The following is a 25226-nucleotide window of genomic DNA, read 5'->3' on the forward strand; positions in this document are numbered from 1 at the left end:
TCAACTTCCTACAGACGTATCCTTTCTATGCCAAAGAGAAAGTTTTAATGCTCCATGGTCTCGAGTTTCGGTTGCCTTGGGATAGCCATGGCCAGTCCATCATCCGCATACAAGCCCTTAAATAAGTATCGAATTTTTCGAGTTAGCAATTCCCCTCACCTCTGTGAGCTTTGCATTCCTCTTTTGGTCGCTTAGCAACCCATCCCACCTTGCACGGTCTCATCTTTTGCCAAGTGCCTCGCGTGCCCTAAGTATCGTTAAGTTTGGTTGCCAACGTCGAGCCGTAGCTCGAATTCATCCATCTCAATCTTTGTGCGCTACATATTCTTCCCAACTTGTTTGTCCTCGTGGTGCCTCTCTCATGAAGGGTTGGCTATTTCTCTGAACGCTAATCTTGGATGCCAGCTCCTCTAAGCGACTCATTTCCCTACGTATCTATGCTCGTTTCCCTCAAACGATTGCGTGTGCTGGCTGCCCTACATGCAACCTCATTCGGTCCCCCATGTTTGCATGCCAAGTGTTTCTAAGTGTGCTCGTCTTGCTTTGACATCATCTGTCACGGACTTAGCTGGTTTTTGCCTAAGTTGTGTAGCGGCACCCTTGCGTGTCTGCTTGCAAAGGGTCAGCTTCTCCGAAAGTTCTTATAGTCCCTTAAGGACTTATAAAAGAGAAGACGGGTTAGAGAAACGTTTAACTTGGGATCCATAAGTAGCCATTTCAGTAAACATTTGATAGGCAATGCAAATTATAAACATAGACTTCGTAAGCTTTGAACAGTTGCATGATAAAGGGTCCAAGGTAGTTTGCAATGACCAAAAGTCCCCACAAGTGTCCACATGACATTGCTACGAAACAAGGCAGCGTACTAGCCCTAGACACTGCCCTAAAGGTCCATCCAACCATGTGTCACTCGGGTATCTCCTTGGTGCTGTATTGGTTGACACTTCGTACCACTCTGCGGAGCTAGAAAACCCCCAAAATCAAGGATTGAAATTTTGTACTGTACTGGAGTTTCGATATTCGCTCGGTACGGTACAATGTACACTGAGCGGTATATTTCGGTATACTGCTCGGTGTGTGTGTATATATAAAAAGTAAAAAAAAGATCATTTCTGCGATGTCGCCTCTCTTATCCCCACGTGGGGCGATGTCGTCGAGGCGATGTCGCAGAAAAAACGAGGTGATGTCATAGAAAAACAAGGTGATGTCGCCTATATATGTATATATGTATATATATGTATATATGTATATATATGTATATATGTATATATGTATATATATGTATATATATATATATATGTGTGTATATATATATATAATTTGGCGACGTCGCCTCGTTTATATATATATATATATATATATATTTATATTTATATATAAAATATTTTTATAAAAGGCGACGCAACGTCGTCGAGTTTATATATATATATATATAATTATATATATTTATATATAAATATTCTTATAAAAGGCGACGCGATGTCGCTTTTTGTAAAAATATTTATATATAAATAAATAAATATATATATATATATACCATTCCATCCGGTAACGGGCAGTCCGTGTACCGGTCAGCTGATGGACCGGTACGTACCGCCCGTATTGAGCGGGCGGTATTATTCGAAATTATATACCTATATATATATATATATATATATATATATATATAAGTAAAAAAAAATCTGCGATGTCGCCTCAGCGCCGTCACCTCTCTTCTCCCCACGCGGGGTGACGTCACTGAGGCGATGTCACAAGAAAACGACATCGTATATATATATATATATATATATATATATATATATATATATATATGTATGTATATATGTATGTATGTATGTATGTATGTATGTATATACATATACATATGTATATATATAAAATACCGTTTTCGTCGCAACGTCGCCTCTTCTCACCACTACGCAGAGGATTCTTCTCCCTGTGCAGATGAGAAGAGGAGGGAGAGTGGCGCAGGTACTCCTCCTCTTCTCCATTTTCTTTTTTCCTCTTCTCCCTCTTGTTTCTTCTCCCTCGGTCATCGTCGGGTGGAAATAGCCCAATTGATGGTACTGCCCAGTAGCAGGCTGTCCGTATACCGGTCTGCTGGCGGACCAGTACGTACAGCCCGGTATGGGCGGTATTATTCAAAATTAAAGACTTTGCTCAAAATGACCACTTGGATGGCTTGTTTTTGGGTAGTTTTGCCAATATGCAACGACTACACATAACTTATATTTACAAGCCTGAAACGACCGCAAAATCCAATCAAAATGGGGCTGCCAAACCTACTACAAGCCCTTTACATGCTGTGGAAAGTATGAACAAAACCGAAAGACACAGACATGCACGAGCATTACATTGAACACCTTGTTTATAGCTTTATTCGTGACATCGTTGTATGGCGAACCTTGGTGTCACTATTAGGGCCAATCCTGTATCTTGTTTCTGAACTATTCTGATCTGAAATATATATTTCCTGGTAAACAGATTTTGCTTCATAGACTATATAAACCAAATGAGATTTGCACCTTCTAAGAGACAACCTAATGCTTGAAGCATTAAAATTCCTAGTTTCCATCAGAATGAATTGGATCTATAGCATATACACTGTTCCTATGTAATTTTTGTATTGGATAATATGAGTCTGGTTGAGAGTGAAGATTTAAGATGAGCTGCTTAGTTTTTCAAGTTGACTTTCTAATGAGGGATGAATACACCAACTCCAAGGCTCCATCCAAGAGCATCAACAAGAATTAGGGAGGAGAAGATGAGTGCTAAACAACAAATATCTCATGAAACTTTTTTCTTTTGTCTCCCACTAGTGTACTTCGGCTCCATTAATTGGGTTGCTGGTTTCCCTTCTTGGCCTATTTTGGCTTGGATTATTTCTTGTCCATTGATTCAGTTTCTTTGCCATTGGAGGAGATAGTCACACTACCGAGAAGGAATAACTGCCTATTCAAAAGATTAAATGATAGAAAAAGGGGAAAGAAGAAAAAAGAAAAGGGGAGGAAAATGGGTAGGGGGGCTTGGTGGGGGGGAAGATTGGTTTTTATAGGCACATAGTGAGAGTAGGGGGTGGGTGAGTAGCAAGAGGAACACAGGTCGGGGTTGAAGGTGGCTGTTGGCATTAAAAGCATAGAGCTGTGGGACAGGATGTCTCCAGAATGGCTTTTGAAAGGATTTTTGCTTATTGGAGCTTTTGATATTACTGATCAACCATTCAAGCATCTGGTAAGAAATCATGTGCTTTTGGAGGCCTTACTGTTGTATCGAAGCCTTTCCTCTTTCTCCTTACCTACCTTAAAGTGCATATTATACAAGGACCTCGGAGCCTTCACTTTTATTTTTGGTTACTAGAGGTTCACCAACAAGCATGTAGGATCTACTTGAAGAACAGCTTCATCATTTTTTATATTTTGTCCTGACCATGTCTTTTAACTTTTCAAAAAAAAAAAAAAAACAGATTATAGGGATGAATGGTGTGCTCAAGTCTTGGAATTTTCTAAGCTTGAATAAGAATTTCTTTTAGGAACCCCTTAGTGTCTAGCTTTGAAGATGTATTAAAAAACTCCACACTAGTCTTATCACCATTAGGTTGTTTTCCAGGTAACAAGATTTGTTAGTTCTATTCATTCATCAATTATATTTTGTCAAGTTTGGTAATTTGTTGACCATTTAAATTACTATTGAATTACCAAACCTTGGTTCGGTTGGCAAGATCGTTCATGAACCATAAGCCAGATAGATCCTGGTGATGAAATGGACTTTATCTAAAGCTGACTACCACAGCAAGCAAATTCAATGTTCACCTGCAAAGGCGGCATCTCATTTAGAACACTTTGATGTCCCACTTTTTGCAGAGTACTTGGTGGGGCAGTGCTGACTATTGAAGTTGCCAGGGTAATGTAGATGCTTGCTAGATAGTTATGAATAAATCTCTGAAGCACTTGCTGGATTTGCAAAGATGGTCCTGTATATTAGTGATCTCATTCTCCACAATAAATCTTCCTCTCTCAGCTACCTTTTAATCTTTTTTTTCGAAAAAGAAGAAATATATTACTTTAAAGCTCTAATACAAGACAAAATTTGGCCGAATCCACATAGGTCAAGATTCTCTCCAAATACAGGTCTTGGAGGTTCCTCCTTGGAAAAGCACTCATGTTTTCTTCCTGGACACATGACAAAATTTACATTCTTGGAAGCATTCTGCCAAAAAGAGTATTCTTTGTACACAATTCAACAATCCCATGGTGATTGTTCCTCCTTGTTGAGGATTTTTACGAGCAATTCACACCTGTTTCACAAGCATGTTTCATTCCATATTTGATGGCAGTGAGCTCTGCTTTCCAGGAGGTTGTATCCTGTAGATAGCTACAGCCAGCCAACATACGTTTGCCATCACTTGTGCGGATTACAAAGCTATCTTTTAATCTTCAATTATGGTTTATACTTTATACCACTTCGGATGTAACAGTTGATACATCTGAAGTGGAATATGGTTTATGATTCTATTCTATAGTTTCTGATAGTTTAAACCAGGGTTTGCCATACCGAATCGTACCGCCCGATATGGGTGGTACGTACCGGTCCGACAGGTCAACGGTACACGAACGATTCGGTACCGGTCGCACTGTAGCAGTGCTACAGTGCACTGTAGCCCTGTGCAGTGTAATGTAACACTGTTATTTGAACTGTAGCCCTGTACCGGTGCACTGCAGCTCTGCACTGTAGCACTGCTACAGTTCGGTGCACCTGGTTGTACCGCTCGGTACACCGTACCGTATCGATACCAAGCCCAGATCGAAATACCGGTACGGTATTGAGAATCTTGTTTTAAACCATGATTTGATTGTTTGTTTATAAGAAAAACTAGAATATTGTTCTTTGCAGCATCAAAGTTGTTACAGTTTCTCAATAAATGCTTGGTATCATATACCGATGGTTACTAAGAAACAACAAGATTATGTCTTTAGTTTTCAGATTGTATCGAAGTCTAAAGTGAGACCGTGCAATTTCATAATAGAGATTGTTAGTTTCCAAATCCTTAATGTCAGAAGGATATGCTTATTGTTTTTTCTTTTTTGTGCTTGCTTATCCTGTTTATATGTATGTCAAGTGTCCATTGTCAATAGATTTCACAAATACGTGAAATGCATTTGTGATGTGTAAAGCTACTTTTCTGCTTATAAATGGGACAAAGGTAGTACAATGATTCTGAGCAATTGAAAAATACATGATAGATACGCATGGATACTCCATCTGGCATCAAAGACTCCAGTCCTGCTTGGATCAAATTTTCCGTACAGGCCCCAGGTGAAATACCATACAATGGAATATACTATGATCCACCAGAAGAGGTACATCATCTTATTTTCTGCTATTCTTCATTGGTACGAATTTTATCCTCTTTTTTTAAAAATAATTGGCACGGATCTATTTACACCAATGTGGTTGCTTCTTTGTTGCTTCTATATCATGGGATCTAAAAAGTCTTGTATGCGCATTGGTTGGATTTGTGTGGCTATATATTTTTATAATAATTTAAAATGCATTTGCAGGAAAAGTATGTGTTCCAACACCCTCAACCGAAAGCTCCAAAATCATTGCGCATTTATGAGTCACATGTTGGAATGAGTAGTCCGGTATGAATGCCTCCCATTGATTGTTAATGTTTAATTTTGTAATATTTTCCTTAATGATGATCTATATAAGATGTTTCAAGTTGCACTGGTATTTTGTTTTTGATTAAAAAGAGTTCGTTCATGATATATAATCTAAGATTCTTTTGGGTTAACATAAAAATAATAATTATTTGCAAACTTTTTTTTATGATCCTTTTTGCTTTCTATAAATATGAAGTTTCTTATTCATTGCCTTCATATATTAAATGATATCTTCTCTTGTCCTAGTCACTACAGCATTTGCAAATTCAGACCATCTTATCTCTGAAATATATAATTAGTTACCAAGTCTCTAAGATAGTGGGAATCAAGGATTTAAATCTCGATTGGATATGAGTTTCGGTAAATGGTTAGATTGGGATGACACTAGTATTCTGGGTGTTAATATTGAAATGTACCATCCAATATCAAAGGAAGACATAATAAAAATTATAGGTAGTCTGGTACCAGTCATCATGGTCCAATAACAGTCCATGGTTGGGTCTATACAACTGAAATTTGATTCCTTGATGAGAATAAAAAATGCAATGGATTGTCTTTATACAAGGTTTGTCGTACTGTGACATACCGTTCAGTACGGACAATATGTATTGATCCAACAAGAGATTGATATGAGCGATGCATCGGTATGCCCCCATGTATCATGTGTTGATACACTTGGTACAGCTCGATATGTACCATATTGATAGCTGGGCGAAACCGGTACGGACGGGTAAGGCAAACTATAGTCTTATATACATCTTTTCTTTGGTTATGTGATTGCTATAAGAAATTACTTCAAGATGTAACAGTGTGTAAAGATATTAAGATTGTGAGTTGCATAAAGTTTAATAAAATGAGATCAAATGGGTTGAAATGAATGGATTTTTGGATATATTTACATAGATTTTTTGTTCTGAAGGTTATTATTAGTTTCAACTGCAAGTGTTATTTAGCCATTCTTGATTTGGAACATTATTTTGGTACCTCATGGTGTATACAACATTGTTATCTTCTTCTGTGTTTCAATGAAGTCTTATAATTTTATTAAATGCACAGGACTTTTAGCAAAACTTTGGATCCTCATATCTTTCAAATGAATCAATCTTCATCAAATATAGTATGTTGGTGCATGTATAGTATACCATGTTTCTCAAAGGATGTTCAATTCTCATTATATTTCGTAATTTTGTAACCAGAAATTAGCATTCCCATGTTTAGCTAGTGTATGCATATGAACCTTTTATCATGTCAACTTTCTAACTGAGTCACTATCCTTGGTGCTGCGACATCAATTTCGTTCTAATTAGCTTGAAAGGGCTATTGAATATGCATTTAGCTTTTTATGATGTCTTTTAATTCATGATTTTATAATCTACCTTGATACAAAGATGCCTCTATACCATACCTTCTTATAAATATGCTTCTCAGATATAAAAATTATCAATATTGACATCTATAGACTGAAAAAATCTATTAAAAGAAAGGTTATAAAATTTGCAGTAGCCTATGTACTGTTTGGTTGTTGCTGCAAACACTGTCATCACCTTGCAAGGTAAGCCATTATGCCAACATAGTGGTGCCAGATCAAACAAGGAAAAGAAAATTTTGAATGAGGAAAAGAAAGGAAGAGAGAAAGGTAACAGGGGAGGAAAAAGACGAAAGAAAAGAGAAATCAAGAAATAGTAGAAAAGGTGGGGTGACTTTCCGGCCTCTCAAGTGTCCCTTTCATTGAGTGTAGGACAAGGTTCACTGTATTGGTCCATATTGATGTATTGTCCGATCGATGGTACGGTATGTACGGTTCTGTACCAACGTATCATGTGTCATTATGGCAGGACATACCAATAGTAAAAAAAAATTGGCTGAAAATAACTCCAAAAATTCTTAAAAAATAGAAAAAGTTAGATTAGGATTTTTAAGTTTAAAATAAATATAAATTTACTATAGTTTTACAAAAATAATCTAAATTAGAAAAGAATAGTGGCATATATCTTTTTTAGACTTTGAGGAGTAGTTTATGGCATGGTTTGCCGTACCGAACAGTACCGGTCCGACAAACTTTCGGTACGCGGACCGCCTCTTACTGTTCCGGTACTGTAGCAGTACTGTAGCACTGCTAGAGTGCTCGGTACACCCAGGTGTACCGCTCGGTATACCGTACCGTACCGGTACCGAGCCCGGGTCGAAACGTCGGTACGGTACGATACGGCGAACCTTGGTTTATGGTACATTCCATACCATCTTCTATTGGTATTGAATCTATAAAGAAATTATTTGAATTGTTAGATTATTAGTGAAATAACTTAAACTTTATTATTCAAATGAATCAAGTAATCGATAAATGAATATACTTGATTCTACCACAAAAAAGAACAATAGGACTCCACGAGCGGTGAATCGGAGTCCTCGATTTTATGTATCGGTATATCAATTAGATATGTTTCTCAGACCCAATCCTGAAATTGATCTGATAACATAATATACTATACACCATATGCTATTGATGCATCAAAGTGGTGATGGTCATAGTTTGATCATTATGAATCACATGTGTCCGAGACGACTCCTAAGACAACTATTATTGTAGCATGCATTGGAGTGAAGGTTGGAGAATGCCGAAACTTCTACTTTTTCCATTGGTTAGTTGCACCGTATCTTAATATCCATCATTGTATTGCTGCTCGGAGAAGAATGACCAACTACCATTGTACTTCTGTTGGTCGTAAGATTCTTTATAATACGACAATTGTGAATTCGACAAGTTCCGCTTTGTGTCTACGTCATGTAGGCTCTGTTGCATCTGCTCAAAGTCATCCACTGCCTTCCCCTTTCCCTTCCGTATATAAACTTAACAAATACCCAGTTGAACTTTATAATCTAAATCTTGGATGTCATGCATAAAATACTGCTCCTTAATCCATGCACCACCCTCAAACTGTGTAGACGACTCCTTGATGCCATTGCATCATCGGTTGAGGCACTATTGTTCATGTTGCTACCATGTCTCCAGACTAAGCGGGTTGTTGAATGCGATTGAAAGGGTGTCTTGTCACCTGACCCGATTCTTTCCAATAGTTTGACTGATTCTACTGCCACCCACCATGTTTTGATCGAGCACAATCTTCCTCCTACTGAGGTTGTGCTTCCTCTTCTTCTATTGCCTTGGTGATAAAATATGAAGGATGTGGAGGATCTTCTATCTCATTAAGTAGAGGATTCTCTTTGTTCTCAGCTGCTTCGACCCACTTTAATAACAATTGTGAATCTTCGTTGTAGTATTGGAGGTCAATGGGATCGATTTCTAGTTCCTCTAGCTCCTTGTCCAGCTCGTCACACTGCAACTTTAGTCGAATGTTGTAGTAGATATATTTTAATTTCTCCAATCATTTATACAATAGTCTGTTGTGGACATTTGTATAAATCAATGCATATGTTAACATGTTGCGAGTTACGCTCATAACCACTCAATGTCATCGCTTGTGAAAATACATGGACAACAACCTTCCTTAAATTTGATGTGTCCCCTCCAAATTATAGCCACCACTCGACTGCAAAAAGATCTAAATAGGATTTTATTAGCATAACAAATAATTAATGTCAATTATAGTTTATAATCAACATTCTAGATTGTGTTTGCTGGTAATATGCACCAGCCTTTTAAATAAACGAGATTATGCTTTAAAAATATGAAACTTTGGCTGTGTTTGCTGGAATCATATAGAAGTTGAACCATCAAGCTATTGCCTTCCCAATGTCTCGCTTCTTTTCTTTTGTTTATACATCGTCAATCCATGTCTGCTTCACTGTTTGTGGAGGATAGGCTTGCAGATTAATATCAATAATATATGGTGCTAACCTCCTTCCAAGTCCTCTGATAAAATCGTGGGTTCTACCCTACCTCATATTATCAATCTGGCCCAATTGAAGGGGGGCAGTTAGCTACCTCATGTTGGTTGACCGTTGAAATCCTTCTGGCGTAGACCCACTATCACTGCCATGCTCCTATTGTGAGTCTGATCATCGATGCCTCATTGCTTCCTCATACATATATTAATGCTCCAGTGATGCACAAATACCAGCTCTAAGATCTTGGTCAATATCATCGCCGTGGCCTCATATTCATCGTAAACCGGTTTATGCATAGGCTTGTAATATTCTTTCTTAGCTTTTTTCTTCTTTTTAATTATATCTTCCCTTGCCTATTATAACTTGTCTTGAAATGATTTATGGACCTCCGTCAGAAACTTCTTACATTTTGCAACATTGAGATATCCACCGACCAAATACATCTTCACTATGGTGATTCATCTATCCTTGTCGATGTAGTCACAATAAATGCACTATCAATGATGATGGTTCTCGTCTATCTTTTAGGCATGATCCCAAGCATCATCAAATGTCTATTCTTTTTGGTGTCATGTTCCTACCAAGATTGAATCAAATAAGCAAGCTGCGATTAGCCCTAATTTGAAAGAACAAGTTGCGATTATTTGTAATAAACCCTATTTTACCACTATAAATATGTCAATCAACCTATTCGGCATTAAATACATAGAATTGACTCAGTATAGGTCAAATTATGATGAATTCATAATTAAATACACTAATCATAGCATTAAAAACACCAATTACTCCTTAATTAGCCCTCTTTTACCATAATAAACATGCCAAACACTAATAATTATTAAATACATAAAATTGACCCAATAAAGGGTCAAATAATGATACATTTATCATTAAATACACTGATTACAATATTAAAAAACCTAATTAAATCCTAATTAGCCCTATTTAACCACTATAAATATGTTAAACAGCCTAAGAGGCTCTAAATACATAAATTTGATCCAATATAAGTCAAATTACAATGGAATCATCACTAAATATACTAATCCCACAATAACAAAGTTAATCACTCTTTAATTATTCCTCTTTCATTACTATAAACATGTCAAACATTCTAACGAACATTAAAGACATTTAATTGACCCAATATGGATCAAATTTTGATTAAACACACTGAAAAATACATTAATCACAGAATTAACATAGTTAATTAATCCCTAATTAGTATTTTTTCACCACTATAAACATGCCCAACACTCTAATATATATTAAAGACATTGAATTGATCTAATATGGATCAAATTTTGATTAAATCATCATTAAAATCATTAATCATAGCATTAAAAGACTTAATTAAAACCTAATTAAATCTATTATAACATCACAAATATGTAAATAATCTTAATATACATGAAATATAAAGATTTGACCAATTAAATGTCTAATTAAAAAAAAACATTAAATATACTAATCACAATATTAAAGGCCTTAATTGCTCCCTAATTAATACTATTCTATTATCATATAGACCTTAGACAACATATTAGACATTGAGAAAATAGAATAGGCTTAATCATCTCATAAATTATCAAAAATTGAGTAAAAGACGCATATATTTGAGTAGAGAGTTCTTCCTCCAACTTAACTATTAATCCTTCCTAATTTGCCTCCTAAGCTTAATCCAATCCATAAATTACAGCTTTGTGGAGTTCAAGAGACTGCAAATGAGATAATGAGAGAAGTATGTGTGTGAGAAAGTGATTGAGAGAGTAGATGGTTAGAGAGAGTGAAAGGGGAGAGGATGAGAGGTAGAAAGGATCTAAAAACCCTTAGATTTGGTTCAAACAGTCAACTCGACCATTTGAATTCAACAAATCCTAGCCATTGATTGGTTTCGATTGAAATCTGATTGTTATTGACTAGTATAGGTCGATAACAATCAGATTTTGACCGTTCCAATTGGTATAGACCTGTATCGTGCAATATGGGATTCCTTGTTATGGATTGGTGTCGATCAGTAATTGTCGTATTCCGATTGTCCAATTGGTATAGACCCTGTATCGAGCGATACTAGGTCCCCTGTTATGGACCACTCAATATAGGGTGGTCTGTGTGCCAGTCCCTATCGAACCCGTACATACTACCTGTACTGCCTGGTACATGGTGGCACAACGATCCATGATGTAGGTTATCTGTTGGTCATTCTTTCCGCTTCATCTTAGGCTGGTGCTTGCCTGTTTGAAGAATATCAGTTCAAGCATATTGTTTAATAATTGAACCAACTTAGGTTTAAGAGATAGGGTGGGAGAAGAGGAAGAAACTGAAATGTTGAGCATAGTAAATTTACACATTTTACTCTTAATACTCCCAAATCATGTATCTAATTTCTGTCATCTTCATAGTATCACTGAGTACAATTGAAATTGATATGTTGTTTAAAATGGTTTGGTATCGTTACTTGCTCTTTTACTTGTAAAGAATGCAGATGGCTCTGGAGGACTTCAGGCTTTTACTTGTAAAATGTAATTAATAATTGATAATTTTTTTCCCTAGTGCTTAGATTACTACTAGGCTTCTTGGATTGAAAAAGACAATATATAATATCAGAATCCTACTCTAGGTTCATATTTTATGAGTTTTTTCTTTTATTCTGATCACTGAAGTTGGAATTCATTTTAAGTGGTCAAATGAATGCTACTTCCTTGAAATAGGATGCAAAATAAGCATCTCGGATTATGGGATTCTGAACTAACAGTTATTATTTTGTCTTTTTAGTTACAACATGAAAAAAATCTTCTTGCTTGCTAATCTATGGACATATGCAGGAGCCCAAGATTAACACGTATACTAGCTTTAGGGATGATGTGCTGCCTCGAATCAAGAGGCTTGGGTACAATGCTGTTCAGATAATGGCCATACAGGAGCACTCGTATTATGCAAGCTTTGGGTACTATTTTTGTGTCTTACATTTTCTATTTCCTCATTTCTTCATATGGTTGCGTATATTGCTTCAAGGAAGAAAATATTAGTTTCAAAATTCAGTGATTGCCAAAACTGACATAATAAAATATCAACCAAATTACCTTGACGCTACCATGTGTTTAGTTAGTCTGGTATTAGTTTATTGGCTATTTATTGCGTTCGTTTTTCTTTTTGTGTAACTTCTTTTTATGTTTGAATGATGACGATTCATGTATGGGATTTTAATGCATGCAGATTTGTTCATCTGGTGTAAAATTCAAGGTCTGTCATACCGAAGCACACCGCCCGTACTGGGCGATATGTACCGGTCCGAGAGTTACCGGTACGCGAACCGCCCGGAACCGTTACAGTGCTACAGTATTATACTGTAGCATTGCTATAGTGCTACAATAATATACTGTAGCACTGCTACAGTATAAAAATGTATAAAATTATTCGGTACACCAAGGTGTACCGCTCGGTATGCCTTGATGTACCGCCCGGTACACCGGTACCATACCATACCGAGCCCGGGTCGAAATGCCGGTACGGTACGGTACGACGAACCTTGGTAAAATTGAAACTGTTTTGAAGGAAAGATCAGAGGTCTCCTATCCCCTTCCTTCTAATCCATCTTTTTTAGCTAAATCAATTCTTTAATAATCCTATTTAGTATATACTATATAGAGTTATTGTTAAAATTAGGGTTTATCATTTTGGGTACTGGACCCATCTCGGAGATTTGTTGGACTGGTATATACTGGTCATTGATCGGTGTACCAACACATGGTGCATCGGTAGGAGACCGGTGTTTTAGAGAGGAAGAAAAGGAAGGGAAGAAGAGAAAGCGGTGGAGGAGGAAGAAGGAAGGAGGAATAGGAAGACGAAGAGGAAGAGGAAGAGAGACATTCTTGAGAAGTGATCTGGGCAAAGATCGTGTATAGTGGATTGTTAAGTATATCATACTTTTGGTTAAATTGCATATATACAACCGATGCAAGCGAACTATTAGTGGGTGATTGTGGTCCATATCATGCTATTTATATGATTCATTCCGTAAGAGTATATCATGGAAGCGTAAGATTCTGCCAAACATTAACAATTTTTGAATAAAGAACAGTATCATATTTTATAGATGCTATAATTCTGACATTAAATTGAGTTAATTATAGTTTTGAATTATACAGACAAACCTTATAAGCTAAAGATTTTAAAACAAGTAAGAATAAGATTGAATATATGAGATATAATTTTAGTAATACCAAAAGAAGAATTGAGGATATAGTTAAGATAGAGGGAATACTATTTCTAATAAAAATTTTAGGTATCTTATCTTCATTATTTAACATGATAGAGAGGTTAATGAAGACAGTGTTGTATCTGAGTCTACGAGGTGGGAGGTCAATATATTTCTTGTCTCTAGATATAGAAATAGAGGTTATTTTTGTGATGCAAATCCTGGTTCCCAGGTTACAAAGGAGTAAATTTCCACTATACTAAGGCTTGCCCTCTATTAATGAAGATATTATTCATTGAGTAAAATCTGATTAATTACAGTTGAGAGGGGTATCTTTAGATTAAAAAAATTATAAGACATTTGTTAGGTCAGCCATGGATCTGAGTTTTGGAGATAATTAAGAAGCAATATATGTAAAACTTGTATTAATGGATATATGGAGTTACTAGTAAAGATAGAAAAACAAATATTGTCTTTTGTGAACAATTAGGAATATAATAAAATATAGGAAAGATGTCTGTATTAGTATTAATGATGTAATAGCATGGAGAGAGACATAAAAAGAATTTATTAGCAACTATAAATAAAAATTTCAGTGTCTTGATTTAATTAAGGATAATTTTCTATATAGTGTCCAATGGCAGAAAAAATATCTATATAGCTGACCCCAAATCAATATGATATTATGGCTTTTTGTTGTTGTTGTTCTTGTATAATTCTGACACTCAAGATGGTCTTTTTGTCACTGGCTATGATTGTGGGAGACATCAATCTTGGTTGGTCATTTCAATGATGAGTAGCTATTGTCATATAAACGTTATGGATATTCTATATCTAGACATCTAAGCTGCTTTCTTATATCTAGTACAAGTTTGCAATACTGTTTGGTATGACAATATTTACCAGTCCAATAGGTTATTGGTACATGGACCAGGTAAACCAAATGGCACACTCGGTATGGAACGAGTACCTAGCGGTAGAGGTCTTGTATTGCGTACTACGTCCGGTACAGGCTCGGCACAAGCGAGCATTTTTTTGTTGTTCAGCCTTTTTTAGGCTTTTTCCAAAACTCGGTACGCTACACCAAACTTCAAACCGTGATTTAGCATGCAGAAAGCAACAAGATCCCTTTTAATGTTCATTTTCTGTTAAAGAAAAGAACTTTTCCCATTGAAGTTTTTATAATAATCAGAGTATCATGGAGATGACTTACATGAAAGGGGATGGTAAAGCATGGGATCGCCACAGACCATCATAAAGGATGGTATAATCTGCAACTTTAAAGAGGTTATGAATTGAACTGGAATTCTATTTGCATTGGAGATGAGCCCTTTGCTGGTCCAACTTTTGGTATTGTTTATTGAATATTATGCTAATACTAGCTTGTTGTGATGTAGCTTATGATGCACAAATTGCTGTTAATCATATTTTGGCATGAGAGAGTGTTTTATGACATGAAAGAAAACTAGAAAAGTATATATTCATTTCAGTTCAATTTGGCACGAGTGAGTGTTGTATGCCAGAAAGCAATATATTTCTTGTTGCTACTTTTATAGGAACGAAATAAAATTTGAACATCCCTCACACTTCTTTTTTTCCATCTGCAAATGTGGGACAGTGCCATATGGAGTATGGTGTCCTAAGCATATCATGTCTGTGGCTGACCAACAATACTTGGAATTATTTATCAGCTAGAATTTTAGTTCTGCAGTATAGTAGTTGCTAAGGATTCCCTTTTCACCCAGGCTTGAAAAAAGATCTTTTCATTATGCTTATATAAGAGGAAATACCAAGAAGATTGCCAGTTTTTGGTGAGATGACTAGAAACCTGTTCATGCAATACTGATTACTTCAAGCTTGAGTACATATTTGTTTATTGGTTAACACCAGTTGTCTGATTTACCACTAAAGATATTGAAATATATTTCATTATGGGGGATCTTTCTGGAAACATTTAATGCCTGTTCATTGGCCCATCCTAATGCTGAGTTTTTTCTTCCATTGGTGTCTAACAACCACATTCGCATTATTACTTGTTGCAGGTATCATGTTACCAACTTTTTTGCACCCAGCAGCCGTTTCGGAACACCAGATGAACTCAAGTCCTTGATTGACAGAGCTCATGAGCTAGGTCTTCTTGTTCTCATGGATATTGTTCACAGGTGACTCATGAAGTTTTTTTAGTGTAATTTGAAATATTCTATGAACAAAATAAATGGAATGCCATTCGTTTTTGTTCTTTACTCGTATATAACTTGTTGAGACTTACACTTGTGGATGATGTTAATTCTCAGTAAGTACTCGATATGCTCGATATGCATATGCATATTTGCTTGTCTTACCTTCCTTTAGGTTTTTTCCAATAGTATTTTATATTATTCGAATTCTAGAAGCTTAATATGTTTGTTGGCATCACAGTTTTTGCTTATTGATTTGAATTAGATTCTCATATCATTATTGGTGGTAGAATGATGATATGATACTCATGAAGATTAACCTCATTTGATCACTAGTTAAGAGAAAATCTTAAAAGATTCTGAAAGAATTGACTAAATGAAAGGTGTAAAAGTCCTCAAACAAGATGATGATTAACTTTATTGGAGAAGTCCTTGTCCGACAATTTGTTGCTGATGGCAGAATACTTACTGGAGCAGTTTCACAAAGAGCTTAGTTAGTATTTAGTTCTATGGCTTGGCTGGTAGGCACATGCAGAGTAATACATGAATTTATATACTGAATAGCTATACAAATATCAATTTGGCAGAGATTGATGAATTGCATTGAATTAATACTTAATAAGGGATGCTTAAATTGGTTCACCACCTTGTTCTTCTTTCTTCTCTCTCTCTCTCTCTCTCTCTCTCTCTCTCTCTCTCTCTCTCTCTTTATATACAAGTTGAGGTTTCGTTCTTTTTCTCTTGTGATGGGATTGTGATTTAAAGGTATAATATATGCTACCATTATTGTTGTAATTCTAAAGGTTTTGATTTTTTTCTTGTAAAAATAATTATCGTTATTGGCTTTTGACCTACTCCAGTGGTTATTTGAGGTTTTGAACCTATATTCTTCCATTGTGCACAGAGAGAAATTAAGAAATTCAGTTAACTATGAAAGTAAATAAAGTAGAAAGTTGGCCCAATTTTAAACTTAGCCAACTTTTGAGCATATTATACCAAGGATTGTCATCTCATGCCAATTGACAATGTCAGTCTTGGTCCTGATTGATATGTGCCGATCTGTATCATTTTTGTGAAATTCACTAAAAAATAGTCGAAATCTAAAAATTTAAAAACTTATTTTGACCTTAATCCTAATTGAGTCAATTTTGATTCAATTTCAATAAGAATAAAGTGCACATAAGGATAAGATAACGAATTTATCTTTTATGGATCGTTGAGGAACAATTTTGCCAAATGTTCCTTCATTTCCTTCGTTGATCTTGAATCATATATGAGTTCATATGCTATATTATGTGTCAAAATTTTATAATTTTAATAAATTAAGTAATAAACGGAAGCAGCTTGTACTTGCTTCTACTACCAAAATGAATGGCTGTACTCTACAATTGATGGATTGGAATCCTCAATTTTATGAATTTGTGTATTGATATGGTGTGTCTGTTAGATCCAATCTTGAAACTACTCATATAACATAGTGTATTGGTAAATTATATGTCATCAATGTATCACTGTGGTAATAATTATTGTCTGATTATCATGAATGACACATGTCGGAGGAGCCTCCTCGAACATCGGAACTTGTAGTGGTGGGGAGGTTGGAGTATATCAAAACTTCTACTAACACTGTTGATCTATTTCTTTTTATCGTAAGAATGATTGGTCAAATACAAATAAGATCAACTATCATTGTATATATATTGGTCATAGGATCCTCTATTATATGAAGGTTGCGAATTCAGTGAGCTCTTATTTGTGTCTAGATCATAGAGACTTTGTCACATCTGTTTGAAGTCGTTAACTGCCCTCTCCTTTCCTTTACTTTTGTGACTATAAACAATATGTGTGGATCCTCAGGCTTTATGATTTGTATCTTGTGTGACGTGTAAAATGCCTGAGATTAAGCAGACAGAACCATTAATTGGCCATTGTCGATCGAGGCACTACTGTTGACATCACTATTATCTTTACAAACCTCACGAAGTGCCGTGTGGAGGTGTCTCATCATTAGACTAAAATAATTGCTTGTTGATTCAGATCGCTAGATGTTATTGCCTCCCCCTTCGCTTTTGTATGCTACACGGTTGACTGTAATTGTTGGGTATCTTAACCTCGACTAGACTGACTTGAGATTGTCCAATCACCAAGTTCTGACCAAGGGGGATCTTTCTCATATTGGGATATTTTTCTTCTTTTATAACCTTGGTGATAAAATGAGATGAATGTGGGGTCTCTTGCCTCATCAAGTATATAGGATCCCCTAGGTTCTCTATTGCTTCGATCCATTCCAACATTGATTGAGAATCTTTGTCGTGGAACTAGAAGTTAAAGAGATCAATCTCCAGCTTCTTTGATTCCTCATCAAGCTTGGCACATTGCACACCATAGCCTTAGATGCGGTGCACATATACAAGCTTCTCCAATTGTGTATGTAATAGCATATTTTGGACCTTAGTGTGAATCGAGGACCAATTACTCTCAATGCTGTAGTTTGTGAAAGCACACACGCTGTAGGCTTTCTTAGATCGAGTGTGGACCCTCCAAATGGTAGCCACCACTCTGTCACATCCTTAGTTAGAATTGCCTAACGCGTGTGACACCCAAGTGATATTCATTTGTAAGGGTCATCCTAAACCTTAACCTCGTGTAGTTCACAAAGGACTTATATAGAGAAAAAAAGGTCAGAAAAGTGAATGTATGGGTAATATACCATCGTCATATATAAAAGGACAAGATAACTGAGATCGCAAGTACCATCAAGAAACTAGCTTTTATTGGGCACAAAATGCTCTCGAAACTAGATTAAATGGTTGCATACAAAGGTGAAAGCCCAATGTTAGTACTTTTGTTGTATAGAAAGTAGGCACACTAAAGATGTTGTACCACCCCTTAAACATATAACCAAGGCTCCATCCATCCCAAGGGTTCCAAGGTACTAAGACAGTTGATGTTTCGCACCATAAGGCCATCAGCCAGAAGGCCTGGTGCTATTCGAGGGTTCTAGGGTGTTGAGATAGTAGATGTTTCACATATTAAGACTGTTATGCAAAAATCAGCCCATGACACATGAGAATAGGATTGTTTTGGCTAATTTACCCTCCATGCGGCATCACACAGCCATAAATGTTTTCAAGGTTTATGACAAAAACATGAAACAAAAAATTGACAATAAATCAAAATAGGACCGGTGATGGTACTTTATACCTCGTACATGTTAACTATGATAAAACACTCGAAAACATCATGGACATATTGTCATGGACTTAGCTGGTTTTGCCTAAGTCATGCGGCACCCTTGCGTGTCCGTCCACAAAGGTCAGCCTCCCCGAAGCCTCTCATGGTCCCTTAGGACCTACAAAATAGAAAACGGGTTAGAGAAGAGGCCTCACTCGGGATCCATAAGCAAACATTTCCGAAAACACTTCATAGACAATGCAAATTACAAATAGACTTTATAAGCTCTGAACGGTTGCACAACAAAGGGTCAAAATGGTCCACTATAGACCAAATATCTCTCACAAGTGTCTACATGACACGACCTTTATTTACAAGCCTAAGAAGGCCACCAAACCCAACTAAAATGGGGTTGTTAAGCCTTCGACCATTCCTCTATATGCTGTGCAAAGCATGAACAAACAGAAAGACATGGACATACATTAGTACTACATCAAACATCCTATTTAGAACTTTCACTGTGACATTCTCCCCCACTTGTTCCTTCGACGTCCTCGTCGAACCCTTTTGCCGATACTGCAACTCCTCGCCTTTGCTGAGTCTTTAATCTTCTGCTCTAGCTGTAATGCGCCTCTTGGCTCCCAACTGCTCTCCGCTGCTGTTGTTGAGTAGTCGAACTTTTGATCCGCTACACTGTTTCAACTCGCCAATAACTTTGACTCTAGTGTAGGGTTGGCTGAGTTGTGTTGATTCTTGTTGATTCCTGCGGATCCTCCAAATGAAGGAAAAGACCATCCTTATTATTCGCCAGTCTCTCAAATACCACATACTGCTTGAACTGGGTGGATGCTTGTTGGAACTTTAACGAGCATCGCCTCACAAACTTTTGAAGTTTTGGGTCCTTCCTCCACAAAATGTCCATCGACTCTTCTTTCATTTAGTTGTCACTTCCAAGTAAATTCGCATCACTTTCGCTTTCGATTGGCATTCTGTTGGGAAATGAAGTGGATAATCTACTCTCAGTAGCACTGATCACCATTGGTGAGGATTTGATAACTATTGTCTTTCATTCATTTCGAAGGGTCTTTGAACCTGTGCAGCGCTCCTCTGTTGGATATATTAGCGAATTGGGGTACTTGGTTTCACCCATTCTTTTAAGAGTTGAGAAGGCAATGGTTACTTGACTTCGCCCGCCTCCTCAAGGGTTGTACTCCATGCATCGAGCTGGTTACTGACCTTCGCCTGCTCTTTGCTCACATTTCTGAAGCACTTGAAGTGTTTGCACTCCTTGCATTGAGTTAGCTACTATGATTCACCTTCTGAATGCCATCGAACTTCTGGAATGCAAGAAGTTTTCACCCCAACTTGAAGTAATTCTTTAATAGATTTGGTCGCCTCTGGGATTGTATCGTCTTCTCCATCAACCCTGCCGCCTACTCCATTGAGTAGCAAAGGTACAACACCGCATACTGCCTGCTTCGTTCCTTGGTCATGCATTCTTGCATGACCCGAAGTCCTTCACTTTAGGCTATCTTGATGAGAAACTCATTGACACCGGTCTTATGAAGTTCCTTGGCCTCTGCCCTTTAGCCTTGTCTCGGTACTTGGAGTTTGCCTCTGCATGCTCCACCTCCTCGACCCCATTTCACGGAAGTCTCGCCTCTGTGGTACCATGGCGCTACCATGCCCATGGCCATACTATCCGTCGCCTCGCATCTACATCCCTTTTCTTCACGATCAGTAGATATGTCTCTGTGACACTCCTCCGAGTCAACCTCCATTCTAACTGATGCTTGATTTTGGGTAGCTAAGTCCCTCTAGACTTGTCGCGCTTCCTCGCCCCTTTCGACCCCCTACTTCAACACTTCTGTGTTCTCCAAGCAGCTCCATTTGGTCGATGGAAAGACAAACTGCAACTCCCATGCATGGCCTCTACCATCACGTTGTAGGGTTTGCACTGATTCTGTTCTCCTTAGCTTCCTTGGTTGCAACGTTCGCTTACTCGGCCTTGTCCTCTGACTTGTCGGGCTCCCTTAAGCGAATATGGGCTCTGGAGCAGTCCAACTCTCCAACTGCTTCGTTCATACTTCTGCATGATCAAGTCCCTCCCATAAGACTCGTACTTGCATTCGAACTTTTCCCTGTTAGGATCAAGAGCACTAAGAGGGGGGGGGTGAATTAGTGCAGCGGAAACCTTATAATAATTTAAAAACCAAAAGCTGCGTACGTTAAAAAACTATTATGATGCAAGAGCAAATTCTCAGTTTGTATCTAAGTGCAGATTGCGTTTAAGCGCAGTTTTGCGTCTAAGCGCAGTTTTGCGTCTAAGCGCAGATTTACGTCTAAATGCAGTTTTACGTCTAAACGCAGTTTTACGTCTAAACGTAGTTTTACGTCTAAACGCAGATTTACGTCTAAACGCAGTTTTACGTCTAAACGCAGTTTTACGTCTAAACGCAGATTTACGTCTAAACGCAGTTTTACGTCTAGACGCAGATTTACGTCTAAACTTTGAAACTCGTTTGTATATTCGCAGAAGGCAGTATGCAGTTGAAATCAAGACGTAAACATGAACTGAAATCTGATGATTGAGCGAGGAAAGCCGATTTACGTCTGAATGCAGTTTTACGTCTAAATGTTGAAACTCGTTCGTAAAATCGTAGAGGACAGATTGCAGTTATTAATAGGATTAAAATGTAAGCGTAAACTGCAAGGAAGCTCGTTCGCAAAAGCGCGGAAAACAGTTCTGCAGAATCAAACGTAAACGTAAACTGTAATGTATGAAAATACGAAGTTACGTCTGAATGCAGATTTGGAAGAACAGCTCTTAGAACTTGTTCGTGAAAGCGCAGAGAGCAGTAGTGATGAGGGAGGTTTGCAGTAATGATAAAGTGCTCGAAATTAAACGCAAACCAGAGATTTAGAGTGGTTCGGTCAGCCTTGACCTACTCCACTTTTGGCTTCCTCCACCGATGAGGTTGCCGACGTCAACTAGGTGCCTTCCTTCAATGGGCGAAGGCCAAACTTCCCTCTTACAATTTCTCTCCTTTTGACAGGCTTAGGAGACAACCTTTACAGATGTTTTCTCTCCTCTCTTTTCAACTCAAACTTGAAGAACAGAAGGAGGAGGAAAACTAGCAGTTTTGAGCTCTAAGAACCACTGAAAAGATCAAGATTTCGGGTCAGTTCTTGCTCAATTCAGTGCTGAATGGGTGGGGTATTTATAGGCCCCAACCCAATTCAAAATTCGAGCTCAAAACGATCAAATCGATCAAATCCCAGAATTCTGGGATCAGGCGGTTGCACCTCTCGACTGGAGAGGTGGCACCGCCTGGCAGAGCTCGAAGACTGAGCTCTGCCGATTGCTTCTTCTCTGCCAGAGCTCGAAGACTGAGCTCGATGGTTGCATCACCTGGCAGAGCTCGAAGACTGAGCTTGGTGGTTGCATCACCTGGCAGAGCTCGAAATCTGAGCTCGGTGGTTGCATCACTTGGTAGAGCTCCAAACTGAGCTCAAGCTGATGCACCATTCTGCCAGAGCTCGAAGACTGAGCTTGGTGAATGCATCACCTGGCAAAGCTCGAGACTGAGCTCAGGCTGATGCACCACTCTGCCAGAGCTCGAAGACTGAGCTCGGTGGTTGCATCGCCTGGCAGAGCTCGGAACTTGAGCTCTGGCGGTGCAACCTCTTGGCTGGAGCGGTTGCACCTCCCAACCCCACAGCCCAGGCGGTTGCACCTCCTGGCTGGGGCGGTTGCACCTCCCAACCTCGCAGCCCTGGCGGTGGCACCTCCAGGCTGGAGAGGTTGCACCTCTCAACCCTGGCGGTGGCACCTCCAGGCTGGAGAGGTGGCACCTCTTCACTATTCCAGCTCACTTGGTTTGGCTCCAAACTTGGTCCAAACCAGTCCGAACTTGGGCCTAATTGGCCCCTACTTGGGTTATAGGATTAACACCTAATCCTAACCCTAATTAACGTGCTAACTATGAATTTAAAGACATTTTCTAAGCTATTACAAAGTCCGCAAGTCAAGACTTCTTCTAGCGAGCTTCCGGCAAACTTCCGGCGGTCTTCCGATGAACTCTCGGAAACCATTCTGCGGACTCCCGGCAAGCTCCTAGACTTCACGATTTGTTCTTAGCGAGTTCCAACGAGCTTCTTTGGCAAGCTCCGATCTTTCTCGGCGAGCTCCGCGAACTCCCAACGAATCTTCGGACTTCCGTCGAACTCTCGAACTCGCAACAAATCCTTCGCGCTTGACTCCGACACTTTGTTTCGCTTTATGTCTTCATCGTTATCATAGTTAATCCTGCACAACAAAACAACACTTCAATCGAGACAATTAATCCTAAGCAATTAACCAAGTTGTCCGACATGTCATTGGTCCCTCGACGCTTCGTCCGATTCTTCGGCGCATCGTCCTCTCGTGCAGCCTATTGCCCAATCGGCCAGTTGACTCCGCAACTCCGATATCCTTGGCACAATACCCGCTCTTCTTGGCCCGATGCCCGAGTCCACGGCCCGAAGCCTTCTGTCGATACGTCGACCGATCCACCAGCCCGACGTCCAATCTTCTGACATGTTCCTTCGGCACAACATGATTTTCCTGCTTTAATTGTCTCATCCTGATCGAAGCATCCTGCGTCACTCAAAACGCAGATTAAATCATAAACATATATCAAGTAGTTTCATCATCAAAATACGAGATTCAACAATCTCCCCCTTTTTGATGATGACAACCACTTGATGACGGAGTTAAACTTAACTCCCGGAGTTTAAACAAACTCCCCCTATCAATATGCCATATTGATAGAACCTTGAATTCAAACTGAATTCAAGTCATTGCAATATTCATCATGAATACTTGCAACACGTCAACATGAACTTATGCATAAACTTATGCATCACATGTCATGTCATCAACATACTTCTCCCCCTTTGTCATCAACAAAAAGGAGAAGTACTACAATCAAGTGTGTGTGATATTGGTTCAACTCATTGCATGAAGAACATAGTATCAAGTTTTATCATCATGCAATCTTGGAGCTAGAAGATTTAGCAAGTGTTACATCATGCTTAGAACATTCATGCTATCAAGTTTTAGATATGCAAGTTTTATAACATATGAGATAGCACTTTTGGTAATGTTCAAGATAGCAAGTTCTATATCATGCAAGCTAGCAAACTAGAGATGTTCAAGAAAGCAACTCTTGTTTCTTGAAAATTTTGCTCACTTTGCTAGATGCACAAGTTAGCATTTTTGCCTCTTGAGATAGGCAAGATAGCACATTTGCTTCTTTTGAGATAGCAACTTTTTGCTTCTCTTTAGACCAACAAGCTAGCAATTTTTTACGATATACAAGTTTCACAATATATAAGCTAGCAAAAATTTCGAAAGCAAATGCAAGATAAATTTCTTGTGTAAGCTCATGATTATTGCTTCCTATTGTAATGTGCAAGTTGCAAGTCTTGCTTCTTGAGATATTCAAGATGGTGATGTTCAAGAAGACAACTTTTGCTTCTTGAAATAAGCAAGTTAGCAAACAAGTTTTTGCATCTTCTTGACTTGTGCAAACTAGCTATCTCCCCCTTTGTCATTGTCAACAAGGGAAAAACCCTTTACATCAATTTCTAAATTATGACAAAGGTAAGTAATCATTCTTATTTGTGCATCATTATAGTTTCAATGCACAAATTCATTAACATTACATTTCAAAAATTTATGCATGATACTGAAAAATCAATCTTCATCATGAGCATTTCAAACATGATATTCAAGCATTCATGATATATCATATTGGCAGCATGATCATAGATATTCAAACGATGGTATCTAGAATTCATTACATCCTATTATGCATGATCATTAACTCCTCATTTGTATTTCATGCATTATTTCATTTCATCTCATAAGGAATATCAAGAAGAGTTATTGGATGATGAGATAAATATTTTATGAATACACAGAATATCATAAGTGTTTCATGTATCCATATTATCACATGAAGCATATTATCATTTTTAAGATTCATAACATGAATAACGTTATTACTATTTCATCAAAATCAGTTTCGAGATTCACATAATATCATGAAATCATTAATCTCGATAAAATGGAAAAACATTTTCTTTTTAAGTGATTCTTTTAACACATCATAAAAAAGAAAA

The 25226-nt window shown here is 37.8% G+C and overlaps 1 protein-coding gene across 1 annotated transcript in view; it reads left to right on the plus strand.

Moving 5' to 3' along the window:
- The first annotated feature begins 5246 nt into the window (after nucleotides 1-5246).
- LOC135637727 (1,4-alpha-glucan-branching enzyme 1, chloroplastic/amyloplastic) overlaps nucleotides 5247-25226 on the plus strand; it is a 71885-nt gene continuing 51905 nt past the window's right edge. Inside the window, exons 1-4 of the mRNA XM_065150479.1 lie at nucleotides 5247-5357; nucleotides 5559-5642; nucleotides 12335-12456; nucleotides 15750-15869. Of these exons, the coding sequence (XP_065006551.1) occupies nucleotides 5247-5357; nucleotides 5559-5642; nucleotides 12335-12456; nucleotides 15750-15869 (437 nt within the window). The remainder of the gene's footprint in view (nucleotides 5358-5558; nucleotides 5643-12334; nucleotides 12457-15749; nucleotides 15870-25226) is intronic.

Source organism: Musa acuminata, chromosome BXJ3-5, assembly GCF_036884655.1.
Source record: "Musa acuminata AAA Group cultivar baxijiao chromosome BXJ3-5, Cavendish_Baxijiao_AAA, whole genome shotgun sequence".
NCBI classification, from domain to species: Eukaryota; Viridiplantae; Streptophyta; class Magnoliopsida; order Zingiberales; family Musaceae; genus Musa; species Musa acuminata.